Source organism: Stegostoma tigrinum, chromosome 6 (assembly GCF_030684315.1).
Source record: "Stegostoma tigrinum isolate sSteTig4 chromosome 6, sSteTig4.hap1, whole genome shotgun sequence".
NCBI classification, from domain to species: Eukaryota; Metazoa; Chordata; class Chondrichthyes; order Orectolobiformes; family Stegostomatidae; genus Stegostoma; species Stegostoma tigrinum.
The window spans coordinates 73,604,690-73,622,312 of NC_081359.1; the positions used below are offsets into that span (position 1 = coordinate 73,604,690).

At 39.0% G+C, this 17,623-nt stretch overlaps 1 protein-coding gene across 1 annotated transcript in view; it reads right to left on the bottom strand.

The window, feature by feature from the left end:
- micu2 (mitochondrial calcium uptake 2) overlaps positions 1-17,623 on the bottom strand; it is a 386,723-nt gene that overhangs the window by 22,640 nt on the left and 346,460 nt on the right. The window contains exon 9 of the mRNA XM_059646669.1: positions 11,900-11,988. Coding sequence (XP_059502652.1) covers positions 11,900-11,988 — 89 coding nt within the window. The remainder of the gene's footprint in view (positions 1-11,899; positions 11,989-17,623) is intronic.

Sequence of the window (17,623 nt, forward strand, 5' to 3'; positions counted from 1 at the left end):
GTGGAAGGCTGTGAGGACCTCAAGATGGAAGTTATGGAGGTTAGAAATTTATGAGGGGCATGGGTAGGGTGAATAGCCAAGATCTTTTTCTTAGGGTGGGGGGGGGGGTTTAAAACTGGAGGGCATAAGACAAAGGTGACAGGGGCAAGATTTAAAAAAGACCCGAGGCAGAGGATGATGCATGTATGGAATGAGCTGCCAGAGTAAGTGGTGGAGACAGGTACAATTACAATATTTAAAAGCTACCTGGATGGTTTATGAATAGGAAGGGTTTAGACAGTTTTGGGCCAGATGCTGGCAAATGTGACAAGGTCAGATTGGGATGTCTGCTTGGCATGGATGAGTTGGATCAAAGTATGTGTTTCCGTGCTATATGAGTCTAAGAATCCATGGTAAATCACCTAACAACACACAGTACCGTAGATAATAAAATGTGAGGCTGGATGAACACAGCAGGCCAAGCAGCATCTCAGGAGCACAAAAGCTGACGTTTCGGGCCTAGACCCTTCATCAGAGAGCTCTCTGATGAAGGGTCTAGGCCCGAAACGTCAGCTTTTGTGCTCCTGAGATGCTGCTTGGCCTGCTGTGTTCATCCAGCCTCACATTTTATTATCTTGGAATCTCCAGCATCTGCAGTTCCCATTATCTCTCACACAGTACCGTAACTTGATTTTCAGCTTAGATTTAAGAATGGTAAAGCTGCAAGATGCCATAGGCAAGAATAAATTTTGATTATAAAAGAGTACTCTTAGACTGACTAATGACGAATACTCCGGTCTAAAAAGCATATCTTTAGCACGACACCAGAAGTTCCACAGCTCAAAATATTCTCAGTCTCAAAAAAATAAGAATAATTGCTAAGATTGCTGTCATGTGTACACTTTGGAACCAACAGGAGCTAGTAAATTACCACGGAGATACTCCACTCTGAGTAAATATCCATAATTCAAATTTTCTCTTGGAACTCCAGTATTTGTTTTATTGTAAGACACATGACAATGCATTTTGGACTTGGCAATGGGGACTTTGGACAAGAGTGAAAAAATTGACAAGAACTGAATAAAAGATAAGTAAACATAGAACATGAGAAAGTTGATACAAATATTATTGTTACATAATTTAGTGGGCAAGCTATTTTGAAAGAGATGAACACATTGAGGAAAAAGGGGGGAGGTAGCTTTCTGCCTATTTACATTAAAATCTGTTTATACATGGAAGAAAGAAATTTTGAAGAATATGAACAGCCCTGATTTTCTGATTGCCCAATAGTCTCTTCTGCAGTGTAGATGGAAGTTGTTCAACAAGACCTTGTGGAATCCTTGATGTAGTAGACTCCAAGGGAGTAGCCCAGGAAATTGATGTTTCTATTCAGCAATTCCCTTAAACCTTTCCATAAGAGAGAACAGCAGAAAGTTGGCCATTCGGCTCATCAGCTCTGCTCCAACAATGAGATCATAGCTGACCTAATGATTCTCAACTCCACCTTCCTGCTTTGTCCTCATAACCCTTGATTCACTTTGTGATTCAAAATCTGTCCATCTCACCCATGAACATTTGTAATAAACCTTGACAGCACTTTGTGATAAAAAGTTTCACAAAATCATTCTCCTCTAAGAGAAGATATTCCTCCCTATGTCCGACTTATCTCAGATTATGCTCTCTGGTCTAGACTCTTTCACAAGGGAAATAACCTCTCTGTATCTACCCTGTCAAGTTCCCTAAGAATCTTATATGGTTCAAAATGTTTCCTCTCAATTTGCTAAACTCCAACAAGTACAGGCTCAACTTACTCAACTTCTCCTCTTGCCATGACTGGGATCAATCTGGTGATCCTTCTCTGGACTTTTTCTAATTCCAGTATATCTTTCCTCAGATAAAGGGACCAAAATTGCTCACAGTATTCCCAATATAGTCTTATTAGTGCTTTGTATAAGATTGGAGGGTTCTGTTGCAGTTAAGTCAGTAGTTACCTGGGAAAAATTGGACAATTAAAAACCTCGTCCAAATACTGGGTATGTATTAACCAGCCTCCCAGAAACTTCCCACGCTTCCAAACTACATTTCTCCCAGATCCCTTACACACCCAGACCCTGATCTTGACACCCACACCCCTCACCATGCCCCAGACCCAACAGACCAGACCCCTGCCACCAGGCCTAACGTCTGCTCATCCCTGTCAGACGTGATTTTCATTTCCTCTCCTCACACCAACACTGGTCCAAAAAAAACACTTTTCCATCCCCTGTAAACCAACAAGCCCTTCCACTCTCCCTGTATTCAAAATTCCACACCACCCTTGATGGACACAATGTTCCCCTCTTCCTATCAGACCACATACCTTCCTCTGCCCACTCGACCTTCATCATCAAACACACAAAATGTACCTTATACCATTCCCACATTGCAGCCTGCACACCTGCACCCTATTGACATATTTACCTTACATATTGGCCTCTCATAAGACTGTCAAAGTGGCTATCTGTGCTGCTGGATGTATCAATTATTGAATAAAGCAATTACTGCCATGAAAAGGGAGGGCCTATTTTGCCTTCCACTAACTATTCTGTGCTATGAGGATACAGTTGCATTTAAGATATAGTCCCCATTTATTGAGAATCCATGTTCAGAATTTCCTGCCAGAAATGCAAACCTGTATCTTAACTAGAAAAAGAGGGAGCAGTGACAATTAACCATGATTGTCACTCCTCAGAAAATTTGGTATATTTACTTAAATAAATTCTGAATTGTGCAACAGACTTATTAGATACTTTAACTGGAGTAGAAGTCAGTCATCCTTGATTCTGAGTGAATGCCTAGTGAAGCCACTGAGGAGGTTCCAAAATCAAGAAATTAATTGCATCTTCAAGACTGATTTATATTATGCGAAATCATATGAGCTGATGTTAAGAATTTTCAAAATCAACCCAAATATGCAACTGCACAGTGCTTTTTATCCAAAAATGTCCAAAGGAACTTGGGTTTGTCATAAGATAACAAAGCGTGGAGCTAGATGAAGACAGCAGGCCAAGCAGCATCTCAGGAGCACAAAAGCCGACGTTTCGGGCCTAGACCCTTCATCAGAGAGAGCTCTCTCTGAAGAAGGGTCTAGGCCAGAAACGTCAGCTTTTGTGGTCCTGAGATGCTGCTTGGCCTGCTGTCTTCATCTAGCTCCATGCTTTGTTATCTTGGATTCTCCAGCATCTGCAGTTCCCGTTATCTCTGGGTTTTTCATAAGGTTTGCCAACTGTACACTGTCTCAGATACACCCATGAACGTATTCTCCCAGGCCAAATGCAAATATCAATGAGCAAGAAATACTACAGAAGTAAAGACAACATTAAGTATCAATTCTATTGAATTTCCACTGAGCCTTGAAGTCATTGAATAAATTAAATTGGACATTGGCCTTAAACCAGTATTCTGAACAATATACAAATATAGCACTAGATACTGAAAAAAAATCACCATAATGATAATGTACAAAAACAAAAACATATTTCAAACAAAGTATGTACCATAGGCATCCATTGTATATCAAATGCACACCACCAGCAGAGGGTAGTAGAAGCCTTTCAATTGGATATTAAGGAATTTTACATCCTCACAATCAATAAATGCCAGCAACAGTCCTGTTTAAAACTGTATTTGTTCTGATCCTGTTTAATGTCTATAACAGCAACTTGCAATTACATAATACATTTAATGTTGGAAAACATTCTAAGGCATTTTGATCCACTATTTATTTTGGTGTAGTTAGAAAATAAGATACAGATTGTGGTTGTTAGATCTGCTAAAACTTTTTCCAAAAGAAAACTCAGTCATTTTACTTGGTATATTCTGTGGCATAAAGGTGCTTGAAACCGGTTACAATTGTTTCATAAGATTGTGATTTTCTTTAAGAGCTCCTCTTTCAAAATAAAATCAATAAAAAAATCAGGAACAATTTTTGAATTAGGAAAGTGTGTCCATTAATAGGAAGTAATTTCGAAGAAACCAAGTCTCGTATTTTGTCCATTGTGCTGACACAACTACTACAATGGTTTCTTTGAGCCACAGATGGCATGGTGAGCACCACAGATGTTATAACTGGCAGAAAGGCGTACTGATTTTTAAAAAAATAGAATGAGTTTCTGCCTGTTTTCCCTTGACCCTTAAGAAGATGCAACCATGCAGTACTGCACTCAGCAGCTAAGCTGATAACTGATTAAACTTGCCCTGTGAGCTGCCGAGCTGTAAAGGCCACGTGAAGCTAGCATCGAAGGCGTGTCTGAGAGTTCAGGGTTTCCCTATGAACAACAATGATCACTATTTTTTAGCAAATGCAAAGATGTCTGGAGATTGCATTGTTGTGTCTATATGAAACCACATTAAATTCCTGACACAAAGTATTAAATATATAATAATTTTGATCCCTCTTTCAATGATAGAAGCAATGTAAACAGAAAATTTAATTTGCCATGGCTCAGTGAAAATAAAACAGTAGTTGACATGCTGTTCAATTTTTTTAATACAGTAAAATAGAATTGATTCTGAGTGAATAACCTAGGATTAGAACTTTAACACTGTTGTAATGTGACAAGGCTTTATCTAGAACTAATACATTACTAGTCATTTGAGCATATACTTTGTAAGCATATTCTGCAAAGTATTACTGAAGGATTTGTATTTATAAGAGCTTTGCAACCAATTATCAAAACACTCAGCAGGGTTGGGATGGATTAAAACTGATGCAGAATAACTGGATATGAAGCAGTTGCTGTGGCATTTCAGTCGCTATTTAGCTGGATGGGGCGGGGGGCGCTGGAAGAATTGGTGTTGTGTTTCATATTTCTAAAGCAATTTATCACCACTGTCAAAATTGTTGTTTAATACTGCATAATATTATCTCAGTAAACAGTAAGTAAAAAATGATTAAAGAGGAAGTGCCATCCCTTGCTCTTAACCACCAAAGGTTTAATTTCTCACCTGGTCTCATTTTATTTCGGTGTGAAACTTCTGCCCATTTTGTAACTGATGCAGCTTTTGACATTGTATTAAAATTTTGCCTGTATATGGTGAACTTGTACTTTTACTCAAAGATACATCAGTTTCCATTATGTTACCTCCAAAAAAATTATTACTGAAAACACAATCCAAAGCACGTTCTCTAAATAAGCAACATATAAACTGTGGAAGCAGGACACTTTGCAAAGTAGTATGTTTCTTGTGGAAGTTCATTTATTGCAAATTGATACCGATAAAAGGTGAAGACAAAATGACTTTTTTCACACAGTGAAAAGCATGACCCTGCAGTCCAATCCCAAATTTCCCAAGAGTAACTACACCTGCTTTGGTGAGGGTCCACGTCTCATTGCCTAAGAGGACGGCAGAAGTAGTTCATGGCATTTGAAAAATAGTGTAAGTGCCATATTCTATAGACAATGTATGGAGTGTGAGAAAGTGAGATTAGATGGGATACCTCCTTATTGGCTGGTACAGACAGGATGTATCCTTTCATGCTTCCATTTCATGTTTGGACAGAGGCACTATATTTATTCACCCCTGATTACACATGGGAATTGTTGTTTCGCTGCATAATTACAAAGGCATACTAACAAAAGATCTTGCCCCAGACAGTCATGAGTTACACTTATTGCAATTCCGTTTCTTGGATCTTGCTTTGGACACATCTGCTTATGGCTGCATTGTAACAGTGACTGCACTTCAAAAGTATTTAATTGGCTGCAGAGAACTTTGGAACATTCCGAGGTTGCACTTGGCGTTGTATAAACACAATCTTTTTTCTCCCCTCTTTTTTCAAATTACACCCCAGACTTCAGAAATCAAAAGAATTCTTAATGGCTCACCAATAAAATATCCTAATATAGGTACCATTTGTGTGTAACTGCTGCTCCATGCAGTTCTCTTTTACGCATATCAATATCATTAAAGGGAAATGATTGTTTCAATTCAACAGTTGTTTGGAATATGGTATGCAAAGGGTAAAAATGGCTTATGGCAAAATGTCACAATTTTAGCCTGTAACTCATTCATTCCCATGGTAGTTAAGTCATTAGGCCCATCATCACTTTCTGCTTAATGTATCTACAAATCAGATTTCTCATTAGGCATCCCTTATATAGCTGAAGAGAAAGCTTATGTTAAGGCATTATCTGCACAAGTTGATGTACAAGTTACACTTTCCATTTAACTGAACAAATGGCTTCATGTCTGAAGTTGTTGACTTGCTCGCTGAGCTGGCTTGTTTTTGTTCAGACATTTCGACACCATGCCAGTTAACGTCATCAGTGAGGACTCCAATAAAGCATTGTTGTCTACTCCGCTTGGAATTTATGTTCTGTATGGGTTTGTATATAGGGTCCAATTCTATATGTTAGTTGATTGCATTATGTGTTGAGAACCATTCCTCTAGGAATTTCTGTGCGTGTCTATGTTTGACTTGGGTTACGATGGTTACATTGTCCCAGTTAAATTGATGTCTTTCGTTGTCTGAGTGTACCGATATTAAGGAAACTACCGTCAGGATACACGAACATCAGCTAGCAGCAAAACAACACAACAAACTTTCCTTAATATATGACCTTTCCATCGCTACTGTCTTTTATGACTAGGCCAGTTCTTTATCGATCTGAGCAGCTCACTGAAGTTCCCATGTGACTTCATCTTCTATATTAACTTGTACTGAGGGACCATGTCAAAGGCCTTGCTAAAGTCCATGTAGACAACAAGTCAACAACCTCACAACATCCACTACCCTACCCTGAAAATCATGCTTATTTCTTCAAAAAACTGAATTGAATTTATGAGACACATCTTTCTCTGCACAAAGCCATGCTGCCTATTGCTAATAAGTCTGTATTTTTTCAAATGTAAGTAAATCCTGACCCTCTTCTCCAATAATTTCCCTACCACTGACATAAGACTTAACAGCGTGTAATTTTCCCTGTCGTCCTAATTAAACAAAGGAACAACATTGGCTTTTCCCCTGTCGTCTGGGACTACTCGTGACTACAGATGATATGAAGATTTCATACAGGCCCCAGAAATTTCTCCCCGGCCACCCTTGCCATTCTGGGATAGATGTCACCAAGTCGTAGAGTTTGCTTTAGCTCACCACAGATGGTGGGTCCATCCCAAGGAATTTTTATTATTCTTAGAAATTTATCTGTTCTTTGTATTCTGAAATATCCCCTTTAAAGTATGCCACAGCATCTGTATTGATGAATCATAGATTACTAGAAGTTCATAGAATCCATACAGTGTGGAAACAGGCCCTTTGGCCCAGTAAGTCCACACCGACCCTGACAACATCCCACCCAGACCCATCCCCCTATAGCCCACTTAATCTACACATCCCTGAACACTATGGGCAATTTAGCATGGCCAAACCACCTAACCTGCACATCTTTTGGACTGTGGGAGAAAACTGGAGCACCCTGAAGAAACCCATGTAGACACGGGGAGAATGTGCAAACTCCACACAGACATTGCCCAAGGTTGGAATCGAACTTGGGTTCCTGGCGCTGTGAAGCAGCAGTGCTAACCACTGAGCCAGCGTGCAAGCCCTTAACTCAGTTTGCCAATTCACTCTGCTTTCATACTCTCATGTTTGGTCTTATTTAATAAAAACATTGACTTTGACCCATTCTAATCTACCTCACAATGAATGGAAAAGTCAATGGTATTATGGTCGCTGCTACCTAGGAGCTTCTTGACTATGAGAACATTCATTAATCTTGCTAATTCCAGTTCCAGTACAGTCTACTCTCTGGCAGAACATGCTTCTGGCAGAATTCAGACATGCTTTTCTGAGGAACTAGCCCAAAAATATTCTATAAGATCCTCAACCAGGCTACATTTGCTGATCTGACTTTTCCAGTTGCTTATAATCTCCCACAATTATACCCCAAACCTTCATGACAAGCTCACATTATTATTTCAAGCATGTTCTATTCTATCCTGTGATTACTGTTAGTGTCTGTACACCTGTCCTGCAATTGACTTTGTCTTCATCATTTCTTACTTCTATCCAAACTGCTGCTGAAAGAAGACAGAGGGTGGTAGTTGATGGGAAATGTTCATCCTGGAGACCAGTTACCAGTGGTGCACCACAAGGGTCGGTGTTGGGTCCACTGCTGTTTGTCATTTTTATAAATGACCTGAATGAGGGCGTAGAAGGATGGGTTAGTAAATTTGCAGACGACACTAAGGTCGGTGGAGTTGTGGATAGTAACGAAGGATGCTGTAGGTTGCAGAGAGACATAGATAAGCTGTAGAGCTGGGCTGAGAGGTGGCAAATGGAGTTTAATGCAGACAAGTGTGAGGTGATGCACTTTGGTAGGAGTAACCGGAAGGCCAAGTACAGGGCTAATGGTAAGATTCTTAGTAGTGTAGATGAGCAGAGAGATCTCGGTGTCCATGTACACAGATCCTTGAAAGTTGCCACCCAGGTTGACAGGGCTGTTAAGAAGGCATACAGTGTTTTAGCTTTTATTAATAGAGGGATCGAGTTCCAGAACCAAGAGGTTATGGTGAAGCTGTACAAAACTCTGGTGCGGCCGCACTTGGAGTATTGCGTACAGTTCTGGTCACCGCATTATAAGGAGGATGTGGAAGCTTTGGAAAGGGCACAGAGGAGATTTACTAGGATATTGCCTGGTATGGAGGGAAGATCTTACGAGGAAAGGCTGAGGGACTTGAGGCTGTTTTCATTAGAGAGAAGAAGGTTGAGAGGTGACTTAATTGAAACATATAAATAATCAGAGGGTTAGATAGGGTGGATAGAGAGAGCCTTTTTCCTAGGATAGTGACGGCGAGCACGAGGGGGCGTAGCTTTAAATTGAGGGGTGAAAGATATAGGACAGATGTCAGAGGTAGTTTCTTTACTCAGAGAGTAGTAAGGGAATGGAACGCTTTGCCTGCAACGGTAGTAGATTCGCCAACTTTAGGTACATTTAAGTCGTCATTGGATAAGCATATGGACTACATGGAATAGTGTAGGTTAGATGGTCTTGAGATCGGTATGACAGGTCGGCACAACGTGGAGGGCCGAAGGGCCTGTACTGTGCTGTAATGTTCTATGTTCTATGCTGCACACTTTGGTTTCCTGAACATAGCCTCGCACAATAGGAAGATATGACCTAACATTAACTAACAAGACCACTCTCCACATTTTCCAATCATCTTCTTCTGAAATGTCCTGTATCCTTCAATAGTCAGATGTCAATTCATTTCATGCTACAGCCTTTTCTCTTTGATGACTGCCAGATAGTACTTATTTATTTCTATTTGAGCTCTCAGTTCATCCGTTTTGGTTCATAGGAATAGGAGTAGGCCATTTAGCCTGTTCAGCCTGCTGCGTCATTTAACGCAATCATGGCTGATGAATCACTTCAATGCCCTTCACCCACATTATCCCCATAATTCTTTACATCGTTGGTAATCAGAAATCTATCAATCTCTACCTTAAAATAGTTAAAGACTGATGTTCCGCAGCTCTCTGGATACAGAATATTCCACCCTTGGTCAACTGTCTGTGCGGAGTTTGCACATTCTCCCTGTGTCTTGTGTGGGTTTTCTCTGGGTGCTCTGGTTTCCTCCCACAGTCCACAGATGTGCAGGCTAGGTGGATTAGCCATACTGAATTGCCCATAGAGATCAGGGATGTGTAGAATACGGGGATGGGATGCTCTGAGGGTCGGTGTGGATTTGTTGGACCAAAGGGCCTGTTTCCACACTGTAGAGATTCTATGATTGAGAATTCCAGACACTTATAACTTTGCGTAAAAAGATTTCTCTTCATCTCAATCCTAAATAGCATCTCCTTAAATTGTGCACTTGTTTTGAAATGCCCCAACTGGGCAACATTTTACCTACATCTACCCTTTCTATCCCCATATTTCAGGTCTCCGTTAGATTCCCTCTCATTCACTGAAACTCTAGAGAATACAGGTTTAGTTTGCCCAATCTCTGCATAGTACGGTCTTATCCTTCCAGGAACAAGAATAAGCCTGGTGAACCTTTGTTGCACTCTGTCTATGGAAGTAATATCCTTTACTGCACCCCGAAAAATGCACACAGTTCTTCACGTGTGGTTAAACCAAGCTTCTATACAATTGTCTTCATTACTGTACTCAAATCTTGTTGCAGTAAGGACTACATTTTATTACCCATTTTTGAATGCTGCATGTATTCCACACAGAGCCTTCAGTTTTGTCATTTTTGTAAACTCTAGTCTTACCTGTTGGTTTACTCTTACATTTGTCCTCGCTATCCCTCCTGTCTCAGTCTATTTATCATTTCCCATATTCATACGTTTCTCTTTGGCCTTGACACTACATTTACCACACCTTCACAAATTTAAATCCCTTGCCCCACCGTTTGGTTTAATTGGCAGTACAGCACATAGGATTATAACAATGACAAATGTGATAACAGATACTATAACTAAAGATTTTACATCTGTAAGTTACTTAACACATTCACTCTTGTTACTGTCTGTGGGAATGTCCAATCCCCTTTGTTTCTTTTTCTTGTTATTAACAGCAAGAAGTTCCTACAAATAGCAGAAGCAGCTGCCACTAGGGAATCTAAAAATTCAAATTACCTGTAGTTTAAAAAAATATTTTGAACAGCAGCATTTTAAATTCTTCCCAATTCTAAATTATTCATTCCAAAATAAAATAACATTGTAAGGTATATTTTCCTTTAAGCTTATTGCTGTTCATTGTTTGTTTGTCTTTTCAGATGTGCATTCTTTCACTGCAATTTTTGCTTTCTGCATTTTACATAATTCTTCTCAGATTTGGATGAGCTTTCTTTAAATTACTTATTCTTAATTTGCTTGATTTTAGTTAAAGGTGAACATTTTCAATATTGGACTATCCTTATCTCAAGTGCTGGTGGACCACTTGCAATATTGTAATGTTTTGATATTTGTTTTCTTTTTACCATTAGAGTTAATTAAAATTAGGAGAGCTCATTCCCTGACTGAACTTGTCAAGGAGTGTTCAAGGAAATGGGTCGAAATCAAAGTCAGTATGTAATTATTCACTGCCTGTGGTCTTTGTGAGCACCATCCCTGGACATGTTGATGTGGCTAGCAATATCTCCCACAGTCTTCATGTTGAGACTTTTTAATATCAAAACTATAGTATCTCATGAGCATCAAAAAATTCCCATTGTAAAATATCAGTGCTTTCCTTCTGACAATTACATATATCTGTATAGCTCATCAATCATCTCCTTTCAAAGCATACAGGCACTTTGATCAATAGCCAACAATGATTTCCTGTGTGTGGTAAAGTGTTTTGCAGAAAGATCAGATAAAAATCACATTTTTCCATTAAGAAGAACTGGAAAGATGATTTGGTTGATTTACCAACAAATACAATTTGGATGAAAAGTGATATCTGAACGAAGTTAAAAATCACACTGACCCTTTTATCTTCTACATAAATGTGCAAAACCAGATTTACTGCCAAGTATCAAACTTTTAAGCAGTTTTAATGGAGTGATCAAAAGCACATACCTTAACCATAAAGACAATGCACAACTCCCTCATTGTACTCAAACACCTACCAATGTTGAAAAATTATCTGCATTGGACCATAAAAACAAGACCTACAGCCCCTAACTGACAGATGTGGGAGTCTAAGTTCAATTAAAGTTTTCTATCTCTGTGGTAGGCAGAGATCTATTACCCACAAAAAATTTCTAAACGCATTAAAAGCACTGCCATGCCACCTCTTGTTTGTCTTATTTGTTCAGTTATGAAAAATGTCAGATAGTTAAAGGTTTACATTTTAGGACAGAATGTGCAAAGCACTGAAAACTTTGCACTGAAGGTCACAGTGTTCTTTCAAAAGCAACTAATTAGCAAAATGGCTGAGTTTCTTACCTGTAGAAGTCCTTGTACTGGAGCTTCCGGTCTCCTCCTTTACCAAAGAAGTGCACTAGCAGTGTTGTGCTTATTCCTTTGCTACTTTTCTGTTACAAAGACAGAAATAGATCGTTACACCATTTGAACTGCAGTGCTCCCAAAAAATGGTTCATCAGAGAAAACACATAGAAGATTTCCAGCACTAGAAAGTACATATTGCAATTGCTGTGTTATAATTTACACAATTACAGGCCTTTTGCCAATCAACTTTGATAAAGCACAGTCAAACACAATGTACAGCAGTAAATTGTCAGTTCAGTACCTATCACTTGGATTAAATTCTGACCATTTGGTTTATCAGTAATCAACTAGAAATTTGAATAATCAAATGACTGGTTATTGAACATGGATGCCAACATACATCAATATCCACTCAAATTGATGTGTACAATGTTTAAGTGATTCAATGTCTTTTTGTAACTGAAAGCAAACAAAAACCTAATTAGTTGGCACAAATGGCAACAGTACATAGAATTCACCTGTTAAATGCTCAAATTTGTGGCCTTATTATTTTTTTTCCAGATATTAACAATATTGAGCATACATAGGCTACCTGATGCCATGATTTTCAGCCATTTGTAAACATAAACATTTAACTTGCCATTAGAATGGGAATTCCCTGTGTAAACAAACCATATGGATATAGCTATTAAGTGGCAACATAGCTCCATTGTATCTGTATCATTGCATCTTTTGGACATGCCAATGGTGACTTGTTAATACTTTGAAATAATTTTATTCTGAAATAATACATATTCATAATCAACTGCATTGGTTACTGACACAAGGTAGTTAATTATAGTTCTGGTTCAAGTACTGCACAATGTTAGGGCAAAATGGAGTTCAACACGTGCACAGAAATCCATATATATGAACACAGCTAAGTGCTACTTCAAACTGGCTAACTACCTGTTCAAACTGGATCAGTTTCAATTTTCCTTTGAACTGTGAATTCATGAATAATAGGCTTAAATTGCTAGGCTGATCATAAAACAATGCTGATCAATACTGCTTTGGTATTTGTAATGTAATACTATCAGAACCTGTGCCATTCTTACCCATGTTTATATTCATACGATGATCAATAACAAAATAATCAATGTCTATAAGGGAAACTATTTTTACTTTGTAACCTGAAAACGTATTGAGAATGGGACCAAACTTGGAATGTCATTGTATCTGTCAAGTTTTCAAGAAAACTGTGGATTTGTCTGGCAGTCAACTTAAGCAATTCTTTCGAAATATCAATTCAAAGACAAAGCATTCCAAAGCAATTATTAATAACATCTGTGTTTCGCAAAAAGTATAATGAAAATATGTCCAATTTGACTGAGAACACCATTATCACTATTGTTTATTCTATCCACGAATAGCAAGTCTAATATTAAAAAGCAGAGCATAAGCCTTTGAGGGCTTATCAGGCTAATGCCTTTCACTCAACTCTTAAAGCAAATTGAAATCAACAATGGCTAGCCACATTTTATGAGAAATCATTTTAGCTTCACCTATAGATTGCATTTCTTGTTTCAAAATCAAACCTAAATATAAATTGTTTCCAACATCAACTATGTATACAATAATATTCTTAAATAATTGAGAAAATGTAATAACTTTGTAGATGAAAGACAAAATCAAAGTCAACTTTTAAAGAGCACAAGAGATGAGAGAAGTGAATCATCTGCTGGAATTACACAAAGTAAAATGGAAAGAGACTTGAGTGGACTATAATCACTGATGTAGATTGCTTCTGTCTGATTCTACACTGTATATCATATATAATAAATATCAGGACAGATGAAGCTATATACAATTGTGCTCTCCAGTGTGTTTCAAATTAGCCCAAAATCGACGGGTAGGATTACAAAATGTTCCTCTTTTTCAGAAATGCATGTCATTTAAATATTAAAAGAGCTTCAATGCTGTAGCAGATTTGAGATGTTAAAGATAATGGCAGGATAACTTATAAAGTACACTTTAGTAGAAATTGCTTTAAAACTAGATAGGGCATGGAAACACCAGAAACTGAACACAAACAAAAGCTCATACTACTCCCAGAGATTTTCCAAATGTGTTATGGGAGTTGTAATGCTTTGTTGTGTCATGACTGTTGGTGACAGGCTTGATGGACCACCTGGTTCTTTTAGTCTGTTTGTTGATGTGTAAGAGGGAATTATCCAAGGCTAGCAGCAGACAGTGAGGAACAGTATCTTCAAGCAAGGCTTTGAGAATGAATTTTGAGGTCTAAACAACAAAAACATCCGAGAAAATGGTGTTTACAGTAATAAATCTGTCAGCAATGAGCAAAAACCATTTTATCTTCCACGTATTTTAGACTCTTCAGTAAATAAAAGTGCACTAAGAGCTCTGTATCTGATGAATCACTACCAAACAAAGCAATGCCAATTTCACGGTGATAAGAAAAACAGTGTACAGTATAAGAACAGGCATTTTGCTTTGGGAGCTTTACTACATAGATGCTGGAATCTATAGTGCAAATAACAAATGCTGGAGATCACAATGGATCAGACAGCCTTTATGGAGAGAGATCAAGCTAACGTTTCGAGTCTAGATAACTCTTCATCAAAGCTGAAGTGGTGTGGAGGGTCAGCATTTATGGCGGTGGGGGGGAACTGGGGGTGGTGGATGTAAGGTGCTTGTGGAGAAAAGATGTTGATAGTTCAGATTAAGCAATTGGACTGTGAGAATGGGAGAGCAATCGTGGATCTACCTGCCAGATTGGAAAGAACAGACAATCCCACCAGATTGGAGGTGGGTGTGGGGGCAAGGGGAGAGTGGACATATTAGCAGAGAATGTAACAAGTACAGTCAATTCTGATATAATGCAGCAGTAGTTCCATTCTCATGCGATCATGCATAATAAGCAAATCCTGCAAAAGCTGCGCCATTTAAACTAATGAGGTTGGAATCGCAAAATAGTCAGTACAGGTAAGGAAAGTTCACATTCGAAAATAGCAGTCTAAGTTCTTCAAACATTTTAGAGCCAATTCGCATTGAAGAGACACGCATTGTAGTAGAACTGACTGTAGAGCTCAAAGACAGGGATGAAATGGGAGTTGGTTGACAATTTGAAGGTGTTAAGTCCAGAAGGCTGTAAAGTGCCTGGTCTGAAGAGGCGATATTGTTCCTCCAGTTTGTGCTGTGATTCACTTGAACACTGCAGCATACCAAGGCCAAACAAATGGGCATGCGAGCAGGCTGCTGTGTTAAAATGACTGACTACAGGAAGGTCAGGGTCTTGCTTGTGCACAGACCAGAGATGTTCTGCAAAGTGGTCACCCAGTCTGCGTTTGGTTTCTCCAATGTAGAGTAGGCCACGTTGGGTGCAGTGAATACAATACAAAGATTGGAAGAGGTACAGGTGAAATGCTGCTTCATCTAGTAAGTCTGTTTAGGCCCTTGGATGGTTAGCAGGGAGGTGGTGAATGGGCAGGTATTGCACCTTCTGCGATTACACAGGAAGGTGCTGTAGGGAGGGGGGGGTAGTGTTGGTGGTCATGGTGCTTTGTTTGGTACAGACAAGAAGTGCTCTATCTCGTGAGAATACCTCACTTGCAAATTGCTTCTTTTACCGAAGTTAAAGAACATGTCTGTCAGCATAATATGATTTGATTACAGCTGAACAAAACCTGAAAGGCTTCAAGTAATAAATATTTGATTGCTATAACCAAGCATCTATTCAACAAAGCATTATGAGTCCCACTGTTTCCTCAGACCAGTTGTCATATAATGTCCTGAGAGAGATGAAAAGCCAGATTATGAAAATAAATTCTTTACAAATTTCAGCGAGTGCTGATAAACGGTCATCAACCTGAAATATTGGAGTTTAGAAGAATAAAAGGTTAATTGATTGAATCATATAAAATCTTGGGTGGTTTTGTCAAGGTAGATATGGAGAAAATGCTTCCTCTTTTAGAAAAATTCAAAACTGCCTACTTGTACACAAGAGACAACAAGGACTGCAGATGCTGGAAGCCAGAGTCTATAGGTGTGAGGCTGGAAAAGCACAGCGGGTCAGACAGCATCCGAGGAGCATGTTTCGGGCTGAAACTCTTCATCAACACTCACACGTACAGCTAAATTCACTGCGCTACTCATGCATATGTAGGGAATATACTAAGTACTGCATAATGGTAGAAGAGATGAAAACGACTCCCAAGTGGAGCAGTTCTCAATTCAACCTCCAAAGCTGAACTGAGATTGCATAACATATTCACCCAAACTATCTCAATATCTTGCAACTGATTGATGAATCTATCTATCTATAGACATCCACCTGTATGTGTGCCACAAAATGATGGAGAGCGTATTCTAGTGTGGTAATCTCCCTTAAATTTGATTGGTTGAAGAAAGTGACTAATTTTCTGATTTAATCTTCAAATGATCTTACTTTCCAGTTATAAATTAATTCCCTTATTCTTTTACATAGAGTTCATCAACAAATATTCATGATAGGACAACTACTTGATTTGATATGGTTAATTTTCATATTAACTTTTCAAATATAGATCCCTTACAGTCAGAAATAAGAGAATTTATAATAGGGTACAAAGAGGTGGCTGACCAACTAAATACATACATTAGTTGTGTGTTTAAAAAACAGGATACAAGTAACAGATCAGAAATGTTGGGCAATACACAGTTTATTGAGGGAGAAAAACTGGAGGAAATCAGTATAAGTAAGGAAGTAGTGTTGAGGAAGTTGATGGGATTGAAGGCCTCAGGGCCTGATAAGCTACATACCAGAGTACTTAAAGAAGTGGTCCTAGAAATAGTGGATGCATGGGTGGACATCTTTCAAGATTATAGACTCTAGAGCAGTTCCCACAACTTGGATGGTAGCTGATATAACACTTCTATTTAAAAAGGGAGAGAAGACAGAAAAACAGGAATTATGGACCAGCCGGCTTGACATCAGTAGTGGAGAAATGCTAGTCCACGGTAAAAGATTTAACAGCATACCACTTGGAAAACAGTGGCAAAATCAGATAGAGTCAGCACAGATTGACAAAAGGGAAATTATGCTTGAGTAATCTACTGGAACTCTGAGGATGTAAATAGTAATGAGGAGGAGCCAGTGGATGTGGCTGATTTAGACTTTCAGAAGGCTTTCAACTAAGTTCCAAATAAGAGAAGAGTGTGTAGTATTAAAGTGCTTGGGACTGGGGCAAGTATATTGAGCTGTATTGAAAACTGGTTGGCAGACAGGGGAAAACAAAGATCTTGGTGTGCAGATACATAGATCCCTTAAAATGGCCACCCAAGTGGACAGGGTTGTTAAGAAAGCATATGGTGTTTTGGCTTTCATTAACAGGGGGATTGAGTTTAAGAGTCGTGAGATCTTGTTGCAGCTCTATAAAACTTTGGTTAGACCGCACTTGGAATACTGCGTCCAGTTCTGGGCGCCCTATTATAGGAAAGATGTGGATGCTTTGGAGAGGGTTCAGAGGAGGTTTACCAGGATGCTGCCTGGACTGGAGGGCTTATCTTATGAAGAGAGGTTGACTGAGCTCGGTCTCTTTTCATTGGAGAAAAGGAGGAGGAGAGGGGACCTAATTGAGGTATACAAGATAATGAGAGGCATAGATAGAGTCGATAGCCAGAGACTATTTCCCAGGGCAGAAATGGCTAGCACGAGGGGTCATAGTTTTAAGCTGGTTGGTG